Source organism: Miscanthus floridulus, chromosome 9 (genome assembly GCF_019320115.1).
Source record: "Miscanthus floridulus cultivar M001 chromosome 9, ASM1932011v1, whole genome shotgun sequence".
Lineage (NCBI taxonomy): Eukaryota > Viridiplantae > Streptophyta > Magnoliopsida > Poales > Poaceae > Miscanthus > Miscanthus floridulus.
Genome location: NC_089588.1, coordinates 23,000,327 through 23,019,129, shown reverse-complemented (window position 1 = coordinate 23,019,129; position 18,803 = coordinate 23,000,327). Strand labels below are relative to the sequence as shown.

Here is an 18,803-nt window from a genome sequence, read left to right as displayed (position 1 = left end):
CAAGGCACACGATGAGAACAACTGTGAGGAGTCCATCGACGAGGACTTCAAGATAACACAATACAAGCCATTGCCATAAAAGAGGAGGAAGATGGGGTTGCCTGAGCGGGCAAGGGCACAAGTGAAGGAGTGGTCATTGATGGGTGTAGGCACGGAAGGCTCGAGTGCACTAGTATAGAAGCAATTTGTATTGGTTGTAGTTTTCGATTTTCACTGCTAATCTTTTGAACGGCTAGTGTGAAAGGTTAAGTAGAATTGATGATGTTCCACTGACTTCAACTTGAGAACCGTCAATACAATGAGATGTGACAGGTAAATAAATTTATATTAGGGCTTGTTTTGGAACTAAATTCCATACCAACCCACCCCAACACACATGGATTGAGGTGGATACATGGACATCCAAACAAGCCCTTAGTGTCATTTTTACACCACGTGGGTGTGAGGTGAGGGCTTGAGGACATGCATTGTGGCATGGAATAGGTGGAGTAGGGGTGAGGGTGGGTCCACACATGAAAATGAGCAGGAGAAGCAGAGACACAAGAGTGGGTGTGTAAACGGTTAGCAAAGCACAATGGGGAGGATGAAACGGCGAAACTCACGCTACACACCCTATGTAGATTATTATTCTAGTTGGTTCATATTTAGACCTAGTGGTTAATTTGATCTAGATGATAGTATTTTGTGTAAGTGATTTGTATGAAGAATTTATTAGTTTATCACGATTGCCTTGTTAGATCTGGATGACAATATTTTGTATAAAAGATTCAAATGTTAACCATTAGTTAGGCGTATTATCAGCAAAGCCTTTTAAATCAGAATATTTATATATATTTCGAATTAGACAGCGTATGCATCTTTTACTCTTTTCTTAGTTCCTTGTTCCTTGCCCCTGCCTAATATATATTGCCGTCCACATAAACGAGTGAGTCATCTTTCCCATTGTGTTATAAACGCAGGGCACCAAGGTCTATTTGATTAATCTTTGTGCACAAGTGTAAAACAACCTACATTTAGAGGCAGAGGAAGCATGCAACTTTCACATGTATCAATTGGAAAGAGTATTATGTCGAGTAATAATGTAGATGTTCATTTATATGTGCTACACGAGGAACTAAAAATACCATTAGGGACCGTTTGGATCCTTTCATTTTGGAGGAATTGGAATCTCCTTAATGAATTAGGCTATTTGGTTTGGAATTTGACATTCCACAACTATAATTTTTTCCCTTGTATGGCTATCTCAAATTCATAGGGTGGGAGATGGAATTTGATTCTATAATCACCATGCTATGTTTCTCCTCTACAACTATAATTTTTTTCTTTGTATGGCTAACAATAGTATTCAAATATATTTCGTATACAACCATATTAGCTTATCTATACCTAAATTTTTAGAATGAATTCAATTCCAAGGATCCAAACGGGGCTTAGCAGAATTTTTGATAATCTTAATATACATTATGTCTAGTCATCTGTGACGCACTTGCTCCCTACTAGACCGTGGCAAATATAGGACTCCCATCTTTGAATTGTTTTATATAAGTTATAACCGATACAGAGCAGTGTTTAGTCAGAGAAGGGAACTTACCTCAGTCGTTGTCGTGTTCCCCGCTACAGGAGGTGCAATGTAGGAAGCCGTCAGTTTCACCTGCTGGGCCACACGGCCATCTTTTTGAGCTTCCGCAAAGAATCTGCTATAGTTGTCTGCTGCGTCACGAGATGCATCTTGTACACCCTGATCGACTGCTATGACACTCTCAAGGGTGAAGCAGCACCCGTCGCTGTTCTGTAGTGGTTTCTGGTCAGACAACGTGGTCACGGCAAGAACGCAGCTGGACATTGGCGGCACCATACCACCGAGTGGCCTCAACAAATACTCCGAATTCATGGTGAGCAGCCTAAAGGCAACTCGGGCAGCAGTATTGTTTGTTAGACGCAGCAAGGACGAGATTGTCAAATCGCTTGGATCCGAGTGGAACTGGAGCTCCACTGACTGGACGCTGAGGAGGACGCTCTGCAATGAACGGAGGGAGAGTCACATATTAACAGCTGTCAATGTCGTATTCTGATATATAGAGTACAGTCTACTCTGTATTCGCAAAAAGAAGATAAAAGAGCATAGTCTACTCTGGTTCTTTTAGTCATATGATAGTGGAGTGTAATACTGGGTTAACTTTCACATGTAAAAGAGCAAAAAAGGATTCAATGCTAACACCAGGTTTCAAATAGTAATTAGCAATTACAGTTGAATCTTTGTGTTGAATAAAATATATAGTTGAACCTTTGTCTCCTGTTATATGCTCCATCAATTCAAACTAAGTTACTTTACATTTGAACTTGTTCACCAAGTAATAAAGGTGACCAAGCCCATGCTACCCTTCAGTTAATGATATGCTACATAGCCTTTTTGTAGTGAAGTAGTTTACTGACAAAAGCACCTTTACATGGAATATTCACGCAAAACAATATGATCATGGAAGATAGATATTATGTATAGGATTGAACCATGGTTTTGGGAGACAACTTCATAGTCCATGTTTAGCGCCCCAAGGGAGTGAAAGAAGAAGCCAACGAATTATTGAAGAATGTCCTCATGACATCAATGTAACGTCCATATTAGAGCTGATGATGGGGGTTACAGGAGCGCTCACAGCTGATGCTCCCCGACTGGCAACAAGGACCAGCAACAGCCCCCACCACCTCGGAGGAAGCAACACCTTTGAGAAAGGGGGGATGCACCGCCGTTGTTTTCTACCACTCATCATGACGCCTGGAGAGCTTTTCACGACCTTAGTGAGGAGGGATCTCCGGAGTTGTTTAACTTGAGAGAAAGACGGGCCGATCTCATGAGACCGGTAGGGAGCCGCGCGCGCCACCCTGCAGTGGGGCATGGACGCCTTCTAGAGGGGTCCCGAGCCATCGATGTCCCATATTGCTCATCGCGACGCTTGGAGAACCTCACATGGCCTCAACACATGGAGTCCACGGGGGGGGGGGGGGGGGGGGGGGGGGGGGGGGGGGGTTGGACCCACAAAGTGATGACAACAACTCACTGCAGAATCTTGGAGGTAAGAGAACTTGCTCAAATGTCGGCTTTGTTCATGGGATGGGATTTGCTAGGGGTGGGTCTTCGTGTTTCTACTACAATACTCTACCTTAGGGTAGAGGGATGGGCTCGATGCACTCGTGTGCTCCTCAAGGGGAGCATTCCTCAGGGCGAATCAATAGGATTACTGGAGCTCATTACACTTCACCTCAATCTAGGAAACTGGAGAAGGAGTGCATAGCTGAGGTAATTAAGCTGCATTTGTCCAACTATAATTCGTACACTAAGAAACAGGAAGATCCTTCTTTACATGAGTTCATTGACTCAGAGATTGCTTCTTGCAGCCTGGAGGAATCACTTTCAGAACTATCTAGATTGGGGAGTGAGGAGTTAGACGCCCCCCACTGTTCGTTGTGGCTCTACGCCGAATGGCGGTGGGCTCCTAGAAAGTCACAATATTGGGCCAAACAAACACACTCATTCCTAGAGGTCCAAAAACCTAAAATGGATATGGGTGCCCAACCCTGTTTTGGGGATTGGCTACCCAGCTAAGAAAGAAGAGGTTCATTGCCTAGGGTTCCAAGCCACATTTCTCTAGAAGACTGAAGAGTCGCCTCCCCTATCTACATTGTTTGCTAAAGTAGTGAAGCAAGGGGCAATGGCAAGGAGAGAGCAACAATATGATAGGCCTTGGAAGAGGATGGCAGATGAGTGGATGGAGGAGGACGACCTCATAGAGGAGAAATTCTAGGATCAACACACTAAACAAGATCTAAGGGCTAAACTCCAGCATCGCATGGGCGCCAGATTTGGGGAAGGAGAGAAATAGGATTATTGAGGAGGGTATTGGGAAGAACATATTAGTAGGGGTGCTAGGAGATGGGAGCTGCAAGATCACCCGGGGCGTGGAAGCCGTGGCTCCTTTCCTTCTCGCTCTCAGGGTGAGAGCAAGGTCATGGGCAGTGGCGGAGCCAGGATTTATACTCAGGGGGGCCGGCCGTCAGAAATTATACTTAGGGGGGCCGGCTCGGTCTTTTTCATTACGATAATTTTATTATCTAGTTGTGTTTTGTATGATTATATTATCTAGAAGATATTAATAGGTATATATGACAAGAATTTTATATAATCTCCCACTTAATATAAATAAAAAATATTAAGTCATACTACTAATTTTTTTTTGTTGTGAAACATTGGGGGGGGGGGGGGCATGGCCCCTGCCAGCCCCCCCTTGGCTCCGCCAGTGGTCATGGGCGGCCACAACTCTCACCTAAGAGGAAGATGACCATGGCCACGTACCTAACAAACTATATGGATATAGAGGGAAACAACAAAAACCTACATGTAAACCCAAACCAAATAAAGTTTAGTGTTCTAGATGCAATAAAATGGGGCACCATTAGGTGGATTGCAACAATGGGCGTATCTGCTATAAATGTAACTTACTAGGCACATGGCTAGAATTTGTCACTTAAAGCGGCACAAGAAACTCAAGGAAGTTGGTTTTGGCATACTTGCTCACGGTTTCTACTTAATCTGGATCCTTGATGTGAAAATCAAAACTAAGGAAATCAATGGGATCATATCTATATTGGAGAGTGAAGCTACTCCTGACAATCTAGATAAATAATTGAAGAACCAGATCAGTAACAAATGGAACTTCAAGGTGAAGCAAATTTCTTCTACCAACTATCTAGCTTCTTTCCTTGATGAACCTTAGTTGAACACATTTACCAACTTTACTAGATTATAGCTAGTGTTATACAAGCTCAGGGTGAAATGTCTAGATCCAACCTTGATCCCACCACCTCCTCTTTCCTTCAATCCTATTGGGTAAAAATTTACAGCATACTAAGTATTGCAAGGGGTGAGGAGGCGGTATAGGAATTGTGATGCCTATTTGCTAAATTAGTTAAAGTAATGTCGACCTATCTAGCCTCAAGAGAGATGTCCTAGTGAGAGTCAAAGTAAATTGTAGAGACCCTAGCCAAATTAGGGATTTCATTGAAGTCTTTTCAATGGCACTGAGTATGATCTTCGCTCCATGGCAAGTCACATGGTGAAGGAGATGAAACCCAATGGAGTGGAAAACCATTAGATACGCATGATCTGAATGGGGACAAGAATGGGGACCCTTAACAAAAGAAGAAGGACACAACCACTTAGAAGGGGTGCTTGGAGAAAGATACGAAACACAGTTAGGAAACTCTATGGAAGATATCTTGGAAGATGAGTTGATAACAAATGGAAGTCTCACCTAGGATGAGGCAAACACTAGGAGAAAAAATAGAATTCCTTAGGAGAAGTCCTACTCCCCTACAAAAGGACTGCATGACACATCTAAACCCTCTACAGACACCATCAACCTTGGGGACTCAATTATATATATCGACTACACACCAACTCTTGAGGATTCTACCAAGGAGGTGGTTCCTTTGTCTGAAAATATGGAAGATGAAAACATCTAGACATTTGAGTGTATCTCCCAAGAAGTAGCTCCTCTCCTAGAGAACAAGGATGATAATGTGATGCTGGTGCACCCGTGGCCTACACTGATTGAGAAAGCAAAATAGACTAGTAAGATAGGTTGGGTCTCATTAGCAAAAAGAATGATGGAACTAAAAATACCCTATCTCAAGAGGACTAGATGGATTATACTTCCATTCAAAATGTGGAAACTACTAATAAAGGAGACAATGGCCACGGGTGGTCGGTCCCCACATCTCAAACATGGGTCAAAGGCAAAATCAAGATACCCATTGTGGCCTCTAGAGCTGGCACAAGGATTCCAAAGGACAACGTCCCCATTGCATAGAAAGCCACACAGAGAGCTCATGCTAAAAATCAAAACTTAGGTACATCATCTTCAAACCCTTTTTACTATTCCTAATTGAAGAAAGGACCGTGATGCCTAAGAGGGGGAGGGGGGGGGGGTGAATTAGGCAACTGAAAACTCTAACTCTACACTATGGCCTCTTGTTCTATTCTTAGCAAAACCTATGCAAAAGATAAACTATCTAAATATGCAACTACGGTTTTGCTAGTGTGTTGTTATCTCTACCGCAAAAGAAGTTATGCAAACAATGTAAATGCGGAAGCTAAATAGTAAGGTAGAGATATGCAAACTCCCGTCGATGACTCCGGTATTTTTACCAAGGTATCGAGAAGCACGCAAGCTTCCCCCTAGTCCTCGTTGGAGCCCCTCGCAAGGAATCCCATGCAAGGGCCAAGCTCCAGGTCGGATAACTCCGTGGATAGCTCTAGGCCTTCCCCACGTGCAAGCAGGTCTCTAGTTAAGCCACTCATGGCAAAGCCTCTCTTGGACCACTCCCTGCCGTCTTCACTATCAAGCTTCCTGCCGAAACACCGTGGGCCTTGTTCCCTCCGGTACACGATGACGGCCACACCACAAACGCGGTTGGTGTGATCTCGCAAGACTACAAGCCCCTCCGATGTACAACAATGGTGCGCGCAAGCATCGAGTGGTTAGAGGTATGCAAACCTCACTAAACACTAGGCCTAAACCTAGACCAAGCGCATACGCGGTGGTCTAACTAACCTAAGCACTTCACAAAGCACCTACGCTAATCACCGAATATATCACTAAGCACTTAGCAAGTGTAGAGCTCTAAAATGGTGTCTCAACACCCTTGTCCTCACTCTTCCACTCTCCAAATGGCTGGTTGGGGGTTCTATTTATAAGCCCCATGGAGAAACTAGCCGTTGGAACAAAGTCCAGCAATTCTGGCTAGCACCGGACGTGACTTGCGCCGGCACCAGACGCGTCCGGTCTCTCACAACGGTCACCAGGCCTTCGGCGCGTTCAACTGATCGGACTCTAACCGAATCCGGTCACAGCCACCGAACGCGTCCGATCAGCGTGGCGCCTCTTTGGAACCTCTCCGCATGGCGATCGGACGCTACTGTTCCCTTGTCTGGTCATCCAGTCGCCAGTGTTCGGTCCACGCTGAGTTGTTGCCGCGACAGTGAACAATGCCATCGTCGCATCCGGTCACTTTTCCTCAGCGTCCGCTCAAGCGGTCAGGCGCCCTCACTGCTAGGGTTTACCACCGGACGCGTCCGGTCCTGGCGTCCGGTCACCCAAAAACCCTTTCTTCTCTTATCTCTTTGAGATCTTTGCGCACAGCTTGGTTCCATCTTGTGTCTTTGACTTGTGCATGATCTTGTAGATCTTCTTTGTAGCTTCAAATGTCTTTCTTGAGGTGTTGATCATTGGATCATCATGTTGCCTTTGTCCAAGTCACGTTTGCACCCTATTGGACTACAAAACAAACACTTGCAAATACATTAGTCCAATTTGGTCTTGTTGATCATCAGACACCAAAATCCAAACTAAATGGGCCATGGGTCCATTTTCCTTACACTAATAATACTTCCAATGATGAATTGAAACAAATTATGGTAGACATCTTTGAGCTGTGGTCAGCGATGATTTTGATACCCAAATCGATACCTTTAAAACTGAAAAACTCGTTAGGGTAACTTTGGCTAAAGCTAACTATAAAACATACTTGGAAAAAATAAATGCTAAACAATGCCCCCAAGGGGAGAAGGAAGTTGATGACCTAGCCAGGGAGGCCATTGATAATACTGTCATGAACATTGATCATGTGGTGGCCCATATCCATGGGGATATGCCTAAGCCTAAAAAAGGGAGAGTGGGCGGCCACCTAGTAAGAAGAATAAATGAGATTGTTATGTTGGACTGCTAGGGGCCTTGGGAAGGCCTTTAGAAGAGGTCAACTCAAGGAGTATATGAAGAAAGAACACATTAACATCTTGGGCATACATGAGAAAATAAAACAGGACTTCACTGATTAGGAACTTTTGGATCTCTCCAATCTTCAAAACACTTCTTGTGGCAATGGATGCCTGCTCGTGGACATTCAGGTGGCATGATAATGGGAGTTAACATAAATGGTTTTGAGGTCAAACCATATAAAATTCTACAATATTGTATCCACATGATAGTTAGAAACAGATGTAGCAATGTCAAATGGGAAGTGATCACAGTCTATGGGCATGCCCAACACCATCTTTGTGAAGATTTCTTAGAAGAACTGGCCAGTGTGTGGAGACTTCAACTTGATTAGGAACATCGAAGATAAGAACAATTCTAATTGTGACTAGAAACTCATAGATCTTTTCAATGAGTTTATTGGTAGATTCGAGTTAAGAGAACTGTCCATGGGAGGACAACAATACACGTGGACTAATGAGCAGGAAAAGCCAATGATGGTCAAGCTTGACATATTTTTTTGCTCCACTGAATCGGAGGAACATTTTCCCCCAACTGTGGCCTGGAGCCTAACCATGGTGGGATTTGACCACTCTCCAATAATTCTATATTCTAGATAACATGACCATCCCAGAGTTAGACATTTTTTTCTTCGACCTACAATGGCTCATGATACATGGTTTCTGTGAGATGGTGCAAAGCAAAGGGCTTGCTAGCAAAGACAGGAGGCCACCTCATTACTATATTCCTTTGATGGTTGGCATGGTAGTCTTAAGATCCTAAACCAACAACTAAAGGGCTGGAGTATGCAGAAGATTAGAGGACAGAAAAAGTGGAAATAGATTCTACTTGAGCAACTTGACAATTTTGACAAACTCGTTGAAATCAAGGTGGTTTTAGGCCTCAAGTGGCAACAAAAACAGGAATAGAAAATCCATCTAGAGGCAATCTATCAGATCTATTGCCGACAAAGAATTAGAAAGAACTAAATCATCAAAGGAGATTCTATTTCAAAAGTTTTCCATCTTTATGCTAATGGCAGAAGAAGAAAGAGTCACATTATTAGCCTTGAGAGTAAATAGTGATGTGTGGTTACCTTTTATAAAGAACATTTTAGCCCTAATCAACACTGCAGCCTACACTTGGCACCAAACTTTTGGCGAGATCATTCCTACCTCTCCCAGCTAGAGAAAAAACTTGTAACAGAAACTTTCGATTATGAGGAGGTGAAAGAGGTGGTCATGGATATGAAGAGGGACTCGGCCCCTAGACCAAATGGGTTTGAGTTATCTTTTTTTGAATATTTCTGGGAGCTCGTTAAGGAAGACTTGATGAATATATTCAAGGATTTCCAAGGAGGCTTCCTGGACATGAAGCAATTAAACTATGGTGTAATTACTCTAGTTTGTAAGGTCAAGGAGGCCAATATGATTAAACAATATCGTCCCATTTGTCTGCTGAATGTGTATTTCAATATTTTTACCAAATTTTTTGACTAAATGCGCCAAGGTGCTGTTTGGGAAACACCAAATTGGGTTCATTAAAGGCAAAAACATCCTAGAATGGGTGATAGTGTTACATGATGTCATCCACGAACTAAAATCAAGCAGGACAAAAGGTGTGATCTTGAAAATCGACTTCGAGAAAACATACAATAAAGTAAGATGGGAATTCCTAGAAGATGTTATGAGGGGAAAATATTTCCCTGAGATTTGGAAAATATGGTGATGGACACTATCAAGGGAGGTAATGTTTGCATCAATGTTAATGGAAGCAAAAGTGCCTTTTTTCAAAACCGTTAAAAGATTAAGACAGGGCGATCCTCTCCCCCTTTGCTTTTCAACTTAGCTGCTGATGCCCTCATTGTGACGTTGGAGAAGGTTTTTCACCATGATCACTTAGTAGGCATTCTTCCAGACATTATCTAATGGGGGATTTTTCACATCAAATATGTTGATGACACAATGATAATGGTAGATAGACGGGAGTGACGTCTCAGTCAGAAATCTTAAACTTCCTCCTCTATTGTTTTGAGTGGATGACTAGTCTCAAAATAAATGTACACAAGAGTGAAGTCTATATGTTTCACTATACACAGGAGGATCAAACATGTTGAATTGTTGTCTAGGCAGTGTCCCAATGAAATACCTTGGAATTCCTATCCCCGACCATCATTTGAGCATTGCTACTTTAATTTTTCTGGCATTTTAATTGATGAAGAGACTTGACCCATGGAAGGGTAAGATTTTAACCTACACAAGCTTCAATAGTCTACAAATATATACAATGGGTTTCTATCCGCTTGTCGGAGGGGCTCATTAGGAGATGGACACCATCAAATCTAGTTTCTTTTGGCAAGGAGCCAAACAGAAAATCATGCATGGGTCTAAGAAAATCATTGATTAGTATCACATGGACAAGTGGGAAATGGTCACTATACCTAAAGACCAAGGGGGTCTTAGGAGCTCTTGGGATTATTAACACTAAGCTCACGAATGACTGTCTTCTGGTTAAATGGATATGGAAAATCATGCATGGGACTAAGGAAATGTGGTATCAAATTCTAGAAGCCTTATTATGGCAGGATTGTAGCTAGATAAAGTTCCTTTTCAGCTGAAATGTCCTGATCTCTATAATATCTGTGAGGACCCTCTTGCTTTGGTGGCTGAGTGTAGATCTGAACACGGATGGGATATTGGCCTACGTAGATCTTTGTCTCACCACGACCTCCCCCAGTGGCAGGAGCCGTTGATATAATTACAAGGCATCCACTTACAGAAGAATGCAAATGACGAGGTGAAGTGGGACATGGACAAGTCTAAATCCCTCTCCACCAAATCACTTTACACGTTTTTAACTGATGGTGGGGTATGCTCTAGAACTGCTCTAAGTATTTGGAAGTTCAAGGTGCCGATGAAGATCAAAGTGTTCCTCTGGCAGCTCTTTAATAATAAATTGCAAGCTGCTGCAATCTTGAAGAGCAGAGGCTGCTATCTTAAAGTGGAGAGGCTTAGCTATGTGGCATCTAAAAAAGATCACTGGAAGGGCACCGTGCAAGCTCTAAATTTTATTGCTTTCTTAAAAGCAGAGGAAACACGTTTCCAAAAAAAAAACCATGGTTTTGGGATCCCTCATAGGGTATCTGCACTGAGCATTAATCTTTATCCTGGTGGACACCATTATATACTACTCAATATAGCTCCTGGAATCCGCGTTACGAGAGCACTCTGGTTACTGTTTCCCTGCTGTTGACGAATCGTGTGCAGCCACGTGGGCTCGTGCGTGTGTGATCATCGATTCGCTCTCTCTTCGTTAAACTGGGCCAGTTAATCTTTGTTCTCTCCGTCCGTCAGCCCTCAACCAGAAGTTATTTGGAGGCCAGCGGAGGCCTCTGCGGCTGTACTCCAATCAGAGCTGCACAAATCAGTCGCTGACTGTTCCCCACCCCTCCGTCCTCGGCTCTTCGTTCTCTCCATCTCCGTCCTCCACTTCTCGTGCTCTCCGTCGTCGCCCCCTTCCTCTTCCTCCTCGGCGCCTCCCCTTTCTGTCGTCGCCCCCTCCCTCGCTTCCCCCGATCCCATCCCACGCCGCCCTTATCGTCATCGCTCGTGCGTGCTCAGGCGGCAACGACGGATCTGCTCGCAATGCGCGCTTCCACATCGGGTCCACCAACGCCGGCGTCGAGTCTACCGCCGTCGACGCTGGATCCACCGTCGTGGTGCCATCAGTAGGCAGGTTAAACCATGTGGTGTCGTCCATGCTGCCTCGCTTTTTCGTCAAAGCAACACTGATGATGGCGAGATAAAGCTTTCCCAACTGAACGACGAGGTGGCCAAGGTGATAGGTATGTGATGGCCCTAATCTCCATCCCCCTCTCTCTCAATTGTAGTTTTGTTTTAATCTCCACTTTCTCTTTATTTTCTACTCTCAGGTACCGGCAGTGGAAGTCCCATGCGGCACAAATGGATTACGGCACTCAGCACAACGGCTACGCCGTGATGGCCTCCAGCTACTGGAATTTGTGGCGTTCGAGCCGGTTGAGAAACATCTTGTGCAATGCTGGTTCGTGGCGTTCCCAAGCCTGGAGAGCAGCAGCATGTGCAACCTTGAAGCAGCCAGACTCAATACGTTACTCTGCTTTTTGCATCCTGCGTATTCGATGATATGTCTCTGTTGTGATGCTTCACTTTGTCAATTTGTCTGTACTTGGTTTTTTGTTTGCTTTGTGGTGAAATTAGGATACCATTTTGGTGAAAGTGGTAATGCTTCACTTTGTAGGGATTCAAATAAGCTGAGCTGACTGCATAGTAATATGTGAACCAATATGATTGGCTCTTTTTCTATTACAGTGCTGATCGTAAATCTCTTCACTGATGCATCTGTTATTCTCATATCTTTTTTCTTTGCTTCAGAACCATGGGACCTAGAGGACCTTAATTTGTTAGTTTCCTGACGCAGCAAGTATGCAAGATGAATTATTTTTCATGGCAAGTTACTACCTGTGATCATGTGCACTCGGTTCCTGTTGTGTGGTTTCTAGATTACCTTGGAAATTTTGATCATTCCCTACAGTTTGCTTTTTTAGCTCCAAAAAACTTAGCTTTCCATAAATCAGTTTAGAACAATTGGTTTGTATGTTGAATTTTTTAGTTGTCCCTTAATAATTTGTTTCATTCAGAAAATTATGTATGCATGCTGGTGCTAATGGATCAGGATTATACATTTGACTAGATATGTACTTTGCAGATGTTTGGACTTGCAACTCATCCCTCTGTGTTGTGCTACGCAGATAAACTCATCATGGTGTGTGGATCCTATAAACATGATATGTGAATTCTGTTTGTTCTCCAATTACCGCCTCAATGGTAGGAATGAACTTTGCCTCCTCCTTATTTCATCTATTCTAGCACATCTTTTTCTAGCTATAAAAAAAGAAACTTACATTTTTACAGACCAGTTGGTTTGAGTAGACGAAAAGGAGAGGTTACTCCAATTGTATCCTTTTTTAATGTTAGTTGAGGATATTCTCTTAAGGTGAGATTATAATAGTCAAGGCAAGCAGCGTGCCTTTTGTATTGATTAAAAATTATATGTTCACTTATCTGAGCGGATTCCTTTATAATTCTAAGTCTGAATTGTTAGTTGTTTTCCCCTTCTATTCAAAATAGGATCATATTAAAAAAGATGCCTCTATGCCTAGCTCAAATTTTTTTCGTGTAGTCAAGTCCTACTTGAAAAAGTCAATCTTAGTAAATTATATATTGCCATATTTTGCTGGCATGGTTCGGGTTGTTTAATTTATCCTTTTCATTTATGGAACAATTTCTACTTTTGGAACACTCAGTAAGTGTAATAAATCAAACTAAGTTTTGTTGGAGTTTCAATTCGTAAGACCTAAAGAGGCTTCCCCTGTTTGTCTCATCTACTCTGGCATCTATCTATGCATAATGCTCTGATAGGTGTTACATTGTTATGTTCCTACTTACTATAATATGATATGATGACACCCGATATGTGCAGGTTCTCAACTTCAGCTAAAGTGTTTGGTTCATCTTGGTACAGAGAAACTGTTCAGTTTGGTGTCATGATATTATGGGAATTAGCAACTAGGAGGTAGAGAAGTTACAAAATTTAGTATTTATGATGATCAATCTTTGTTTTATTGGAAAACAATGTGTCATCCTTGGCCATATCGGTTGCATGTCCTTCTGTACATGGTCATTATGCGATTCTTCGTCTTAATAATTTAGACGCCATGTTCAATTTATTTATCTATAGTATACAAATTTGTAGTGGGAGTTCTGTTTACTGCATGAGTCAGATCAGTAACTGGTTTTATTGCCTTCATTTTTACTACTTATGACTTCAGATTCTGAGTAAAATTCATGCGAAAAATCATATATAGCAGCCTAAAACCAATAAACGCACATCGCTACAGCGAGAAGCCTAGAACGATGTACGGGTGATGCAGTCGTCACCCCATAGCAATGCACCACCTATCTACACATATCAACACGTATGGTCTAAATCGATATATTAAACCAACATAATTACCATGGCCGTGTATAGCAGGTGCGCGCGCAGCGAAGCGCGCGTATCGTGCTAGTTACCGCCACTGGGCCTAGAACAAGTGTGCAACTACATACTGAGTATGCTAATATATCAAGTATAATATTTGGGATATAAGGAATAATGTGTTTAAACTTTGAAGAAACAATAAGTTACATATGTATGTATGTAGGACTCCAGAAGTCCAGATACAACATGCCCCCTTTTGTGTGACTATGTGAGGTTGGACGGGAGACAAAATGCAAGGACTCTTCCTAGCAACTCATTTGAAGTTAGAAGAAACATCTACAAACCATACGCTTAGCAGTTTCCTAGAATGCATAGACTCCCTCCATTCTAAAATATAGAGTTTTGTCCTAAATCAAACTTTTCTAACTGTGACTGAGTTTATAGAAAAAATATATTAACATTTGCTGATTTGCAATACCAAATAAGTGCACTATCAAGACATATATATTTTATGGATGGAGTTAATTTGATGTTGTAGATGCATGCTGGTGCATTTTTCTATAAATCAAGTCAAACTTGGAAAAGTTGACTTTTTTAGGACAAAATTAAAATGATCCATATATACTTTGGAATGAAGCAGGAACTACAATATAATTGCATCACAAATATGACATATTGATACTATCCTACATGAGGCCTACACCTGTATAAACTTTTTTGTGCTTACTGTGAATGGTTGATGAGTGTCCCTTAAAAACCTAGTGCATAATTATTATACACCCATAAGATCGATTTACAAACAGTACAAACAGTATCGGTTTCTTTTTTTCCCTGCAGCAACATGAGGCCCGGCAAGCTCGTGCATGCTCTGTATGTGAATGTGTGTTTCACACACACACACACACACACATCAAGCGGTATACAAAGTACAATATAATAAGAGAGAAATACGGAGAGAAAAGAAAGTCACCAAAAAAGTTATTAGCTAGTTACCTTGCCGATCTCGTTTTCAATCTCATCCAACTGCCGATCAATATTTGCTATATGGGGCCTTTTATCCTTGTTGAACTCCATGCATTTGAATGCGATGTCTATGCATGTATTTACCTGTCGGCAATATGCTTCAAGCGAGGAACCGCTCCATGCTTTCTGCAACCTCATCCTCCAATTTGTTTGTAGCTGTAAGGCCACAATGTAAAAGCTGTACTGTTACAACACAGTTGTAAACTATATAACATACTATAGTGACACTATTATAGTGGATGCCTTTTCTTATTATAACTATTGGAATAACTTGTCAATTTTCTATAAACAACAGAGAAAGTGGGAAATACAAAGGAAAATACATGAACCTGTGGGTACGAAAACATGCAGGGAAATTAGTTCAAATAAAAAAATATAAGTAAAACAAAACCCCAAACCGTAGACTTCCCCATCCACTCCTTCCCAACTTTCCCTATTGTCGGATGATTTAGCTCCAGCAATGCCTAGCAACGTGATCGCGTAAGAGGAATCAGATGGTAGCACACAAGACATAAGGATTTATACTGGTTCAGGCCGCGGTGGTGCGTAAAACCCTAGTCCAGTTGGTGCTGCTGCTCTGCTTGTATTCGTATGCTCGATTACAGGGGCTATTGCTCCTAGCTACCTAGTAGATGAGGCGATAATTAATGTTCTCATCGTGCCGATCGCGAGATCCCTACCTCCCTTTATATAGGCAGGGAAGGTAGGGTTACAACGAGGGCGATCGGCCTACCAGATTGGATTCCTAGTTTGTTACAACAGATCAATCATATCCTTCCCGCGGTTATGTTGGTGTAGGATATCCTTGATACGTCGTGATCCCCAAGTTGATGGTTTCGTCTAGTCTTCATGGGCCTCATCCTTGAACGCCCTTTACTTGATGGGCCAGATATATGGTCAGTGAGGGTACCCCAGGCCCATATATCCGATAGTAGCCCTTGTAGGATTTAATGACAAGCTCATGGATCCGTATTATCCTTCGGATACAGCTGATCCCTGTAATCTTCGGGTACCGTAGGTCCCGATTAGCACTCCTCGGTTGCTGAGGCCTTTGAATACATCTCGCAGGTTCCCGAATATTGGGATGAGATTGAGCATCGCGCTCGACAGCAGTGATGCCCTCTCGGGTTCCAAGAGTTACTCGGGTGGAGTCCCTTCAGTTTGAACGCACGAACGGTCGCAGCGCATCATTGAATCATGTTGAAGATAAGGATCATGGTGCCTGGGAGCTTGAACCACTCCTTTACTCACAGGACCGACTGTGTTCGACTTTAATGCCAACCACCATCTCCCCCACTACCATCCTCAGGGCGCTTATTTAAGCCAAGGGTAGGGAGGCCACTGCGTCTCACCCTTTCCCTTTCCAAATCCCTTAGCATTAGATCGAGTGAAAGATCGGTAGTTTTCTTCATCTTCCATGGTTCATGACTAGGGATGAAAACGGTACGGATATTTTTCGACCGTATTCGAAACCGAATTCGTTTAGAGGGATTGAGATCTGTCCGTATCCGAGTCCGGATATCCAACATCCGATACCATATCCGTATCCGAATACTCAAATCGCATATTTATGATGTCGATATTCAATCGTATCCTATCCGACATAGTTGACACTATCCGTATTCGAATCCGAATCCGGACAGAAATATGAAAACAAATATAATATCGGTGATATCCGTCCGTATCCGATCCGTTTTCATCCCTATTCATGACACATCTCGGCGGCTCCGCCGCCGCTGGGAGAAGGCTTTCAAGATCGGGTTCTGCATCGACTTGCTCGTGGCTGTTCGTCTTGGGTGTTAGAGGAAGTTTCGCGAAGATGGGTAGGAACAATACCATCGACGGCATGGGACGCTGCAGGCATGGTGCCTTGGCTTGCACATGGTTGGCGCGCACGCGGTCCCCAGGTCGGGATATCTGTAGGAAATCCTGGAGAGCAAAAGGTGTAGCACAGCTTGCTGTTGCGGGGAACCTTTTAAGCCCACAGATCTTGACCTGGGACCCCTTGTGTGTCGATCCGGTAGCTTCCAACCATCGGTTCGTCTCCACGCGTTCCTCCCTGACGTCGAAGAAGGCGGCGCAGGCAGGGCTCCTCGTGGGGCTCCTCTTTCTCTTATGTTAGAGGAAGCTTCGCGAGGTGGTTCTTCTTGAGGGTTGTTCTAGGCGTCGCCCCTGCTCGTGGAGGAGATCAAGAGACGGGGTGAATGTTTAGATATGCCTTTCACCAGCTTCTTTGCTTCACGAGATGTCCATCCCTGAGTGTGGGGATGAAACCTGTACTCATAAGGTTTTTGTTATCATAATAGTAGTAGTCATCGATAGATCCTTGTTATCGCGTACCTAGCGAATGCAAAGTGTAACAGGGTTAATCGAAAAGAATGTCTTTTGCCGATTTTATACATTGTTACTTGCCTCCCGATACGTTCGGATAATTTTGGAGTTTTTCGTTCAGCCGGACTGCCCTTGCATTTTTTCGGCCCCCCACCCAACTCGATGGGTTAGTTTAACCTTGGGTTATGCAAGCGCCCATACTAAAATTATAATGACCAAGCAATCATTGAGGCTCTTGGAGCCAGTGACCCTAATGCCTAGGGATCACTTAGGCGAACCTCTGGGGCTTTAGCGTATGCTATTCTTCGAGTTAATACTGGGAAGAACAAGTGAGCGTCCGCATCCTAATGAATAGGGATGACAGGAACTAAGCCTGACCATCATGGGCACGTCATAAAACTCTTTTTCTAGACTTCGAGAGCTCGTACTTTGGCTACAGCCCTTGGCGAACCAGTTTTCTGGTTTCCCATAAAGGGGCACACCTCCGCTGAAATAAGGTTCTTCGTGCATGTTCGAATATTCGGGAGATTTGCATAGCACTCGGGTGCCAGAGGTTTTAGGATTAGCTGGTGACCCTCCCAAATACCCCCCTCACTCTTCAATGGTAGGGTCGGTTTAATGGATCGGGTGTGGGATCCGCCGAGAGCACCTTACCGGGTTGGTGGGCTACACCGGGTTTTAGAGGAGTCCAAATGTTGGTCCACCCGGTTTCACCAGCAAGTTTTGGGCCTTGGGCCAGGAGTCCATCAGGGTTTTTTGGCTAGTTTGTAGCATCCTTTATAAGTAGCTAAGGGTGGAGACGGTTCGTCCCTTTGCTGCCACCGACAAAAGTAGTTCTGCTCACTCCTCTGCCTACCTTGACCTAGCAGATGTTGTCACATCTAGATCTCGCCCCAGCAGTCATAGTGATGGCGCCAAGGAAGACCCTATCCAAGAAAACCAAAACCATCAGTTCAGCAAGTAAAGAAAGTATGAGCTTGAAAAGCAGTAAGGGCGAGAAGGGTCCTGCCCCCAGTTCTCCGTGGGAGGTGTCGACGGCGACGAAGGACATCAAGAGCCTTGTTGTGGGAGGATTCCTAGCCCCAAAAGAGCTCTTGAGGTACCGGTGCGCCTTGAGTCAGGACATCCCTACTCCCTATTACGGCGAGGTCGTGATCTTCGTCGACTTCTTCCGCCATGGATTCAACGTCCTGATACACTGGTTTGTTTGGGATCTCCTTCAATATTATGATGCACAGGTACATCATCTGACCCTGAACAAGATCGTGCTTCTAGCGATGTTCATCTCCCACTGTGAGGATTTTGCGGGGATTGAACCCCACAAGGCCCTGTTCTGCCGTTGCTTTGATGTTCTTCCCCAATCGGACCGAAAGGTCGCCGATAGCATCTGGATCAAGGCTGTCGACAAATCTCCCTTTTTCCACATTGACCTCCCCTCCAATGTCCCAAACTGGGAGAAGTGGTTCTACGTCTATGATTGCTCTGCCCCGGTATTCTCCCACAAACTCCCTCCTCTTCTGCCTTTGGCAGAGAAATAGGATCTGTCTGAGTCTGAGCTAGATGAGGCAGACGAACTCTAGAGTGATCTACAAGACTATCACTGCAGAAGGGGCATCACCGGTC

The 18,803-nt window shown here is 43.6% G+C and overlaps 1 protein-coding gene and 1 long non-coding RNA gene across 9 annotated transcripts in view; one reads left to right on the top strand and one right to left on the bottom strand.

The window, feature by feature from the left end:
- LOC136481553 (putative disease resistance protein RGA1) overlaps window positions 1-18,803 on the bottom strand; it is a 43,737-nt gene that overhangs the window by 8,449 nt on the left and 16,485 nt on the right. For 7 of the 8 annotated variants that reach the window (XR_010764763.1, XM_066478885.1, XM_066478888.1 and 4 more), the window contains 2 exons: window positions 14,820-15,005; window positions 1,592-2,017 (listed from right to left, as the gene is read on the bottom strand). Coding sequence is in view for 7 of the 8 variants with exons in the window: in XM_066478885.1 (XP_066334982.1) it covers window positions 1,592-2,017; window positions 14,820-15,005 (612 nt within the window). In the remaining variant the exon portion in view is untranslated. Of the gene's footprint in view, window positions 1-1,591; window positions 2,018-14,819; window positions 15,006-18,036; window positions 18,105-18,803 lie in introns of those variants that run through there. The other variant, XM_066478889.1, reaches the window with a different exon arrangement.
- LOC136481552 (uncharacterized) lies at window positions 11,750-13,846 on the top strand. The gene is made up of 4 exons (XR_010764762.1): window positions 11,750-12,295; window positions 12,598-12,673; window positions 12,761-12,842; window positions 13,329-13,846. It is a non-coding gene; the product is annotated as an uncharacterized lncRNA (long non-coding RNA).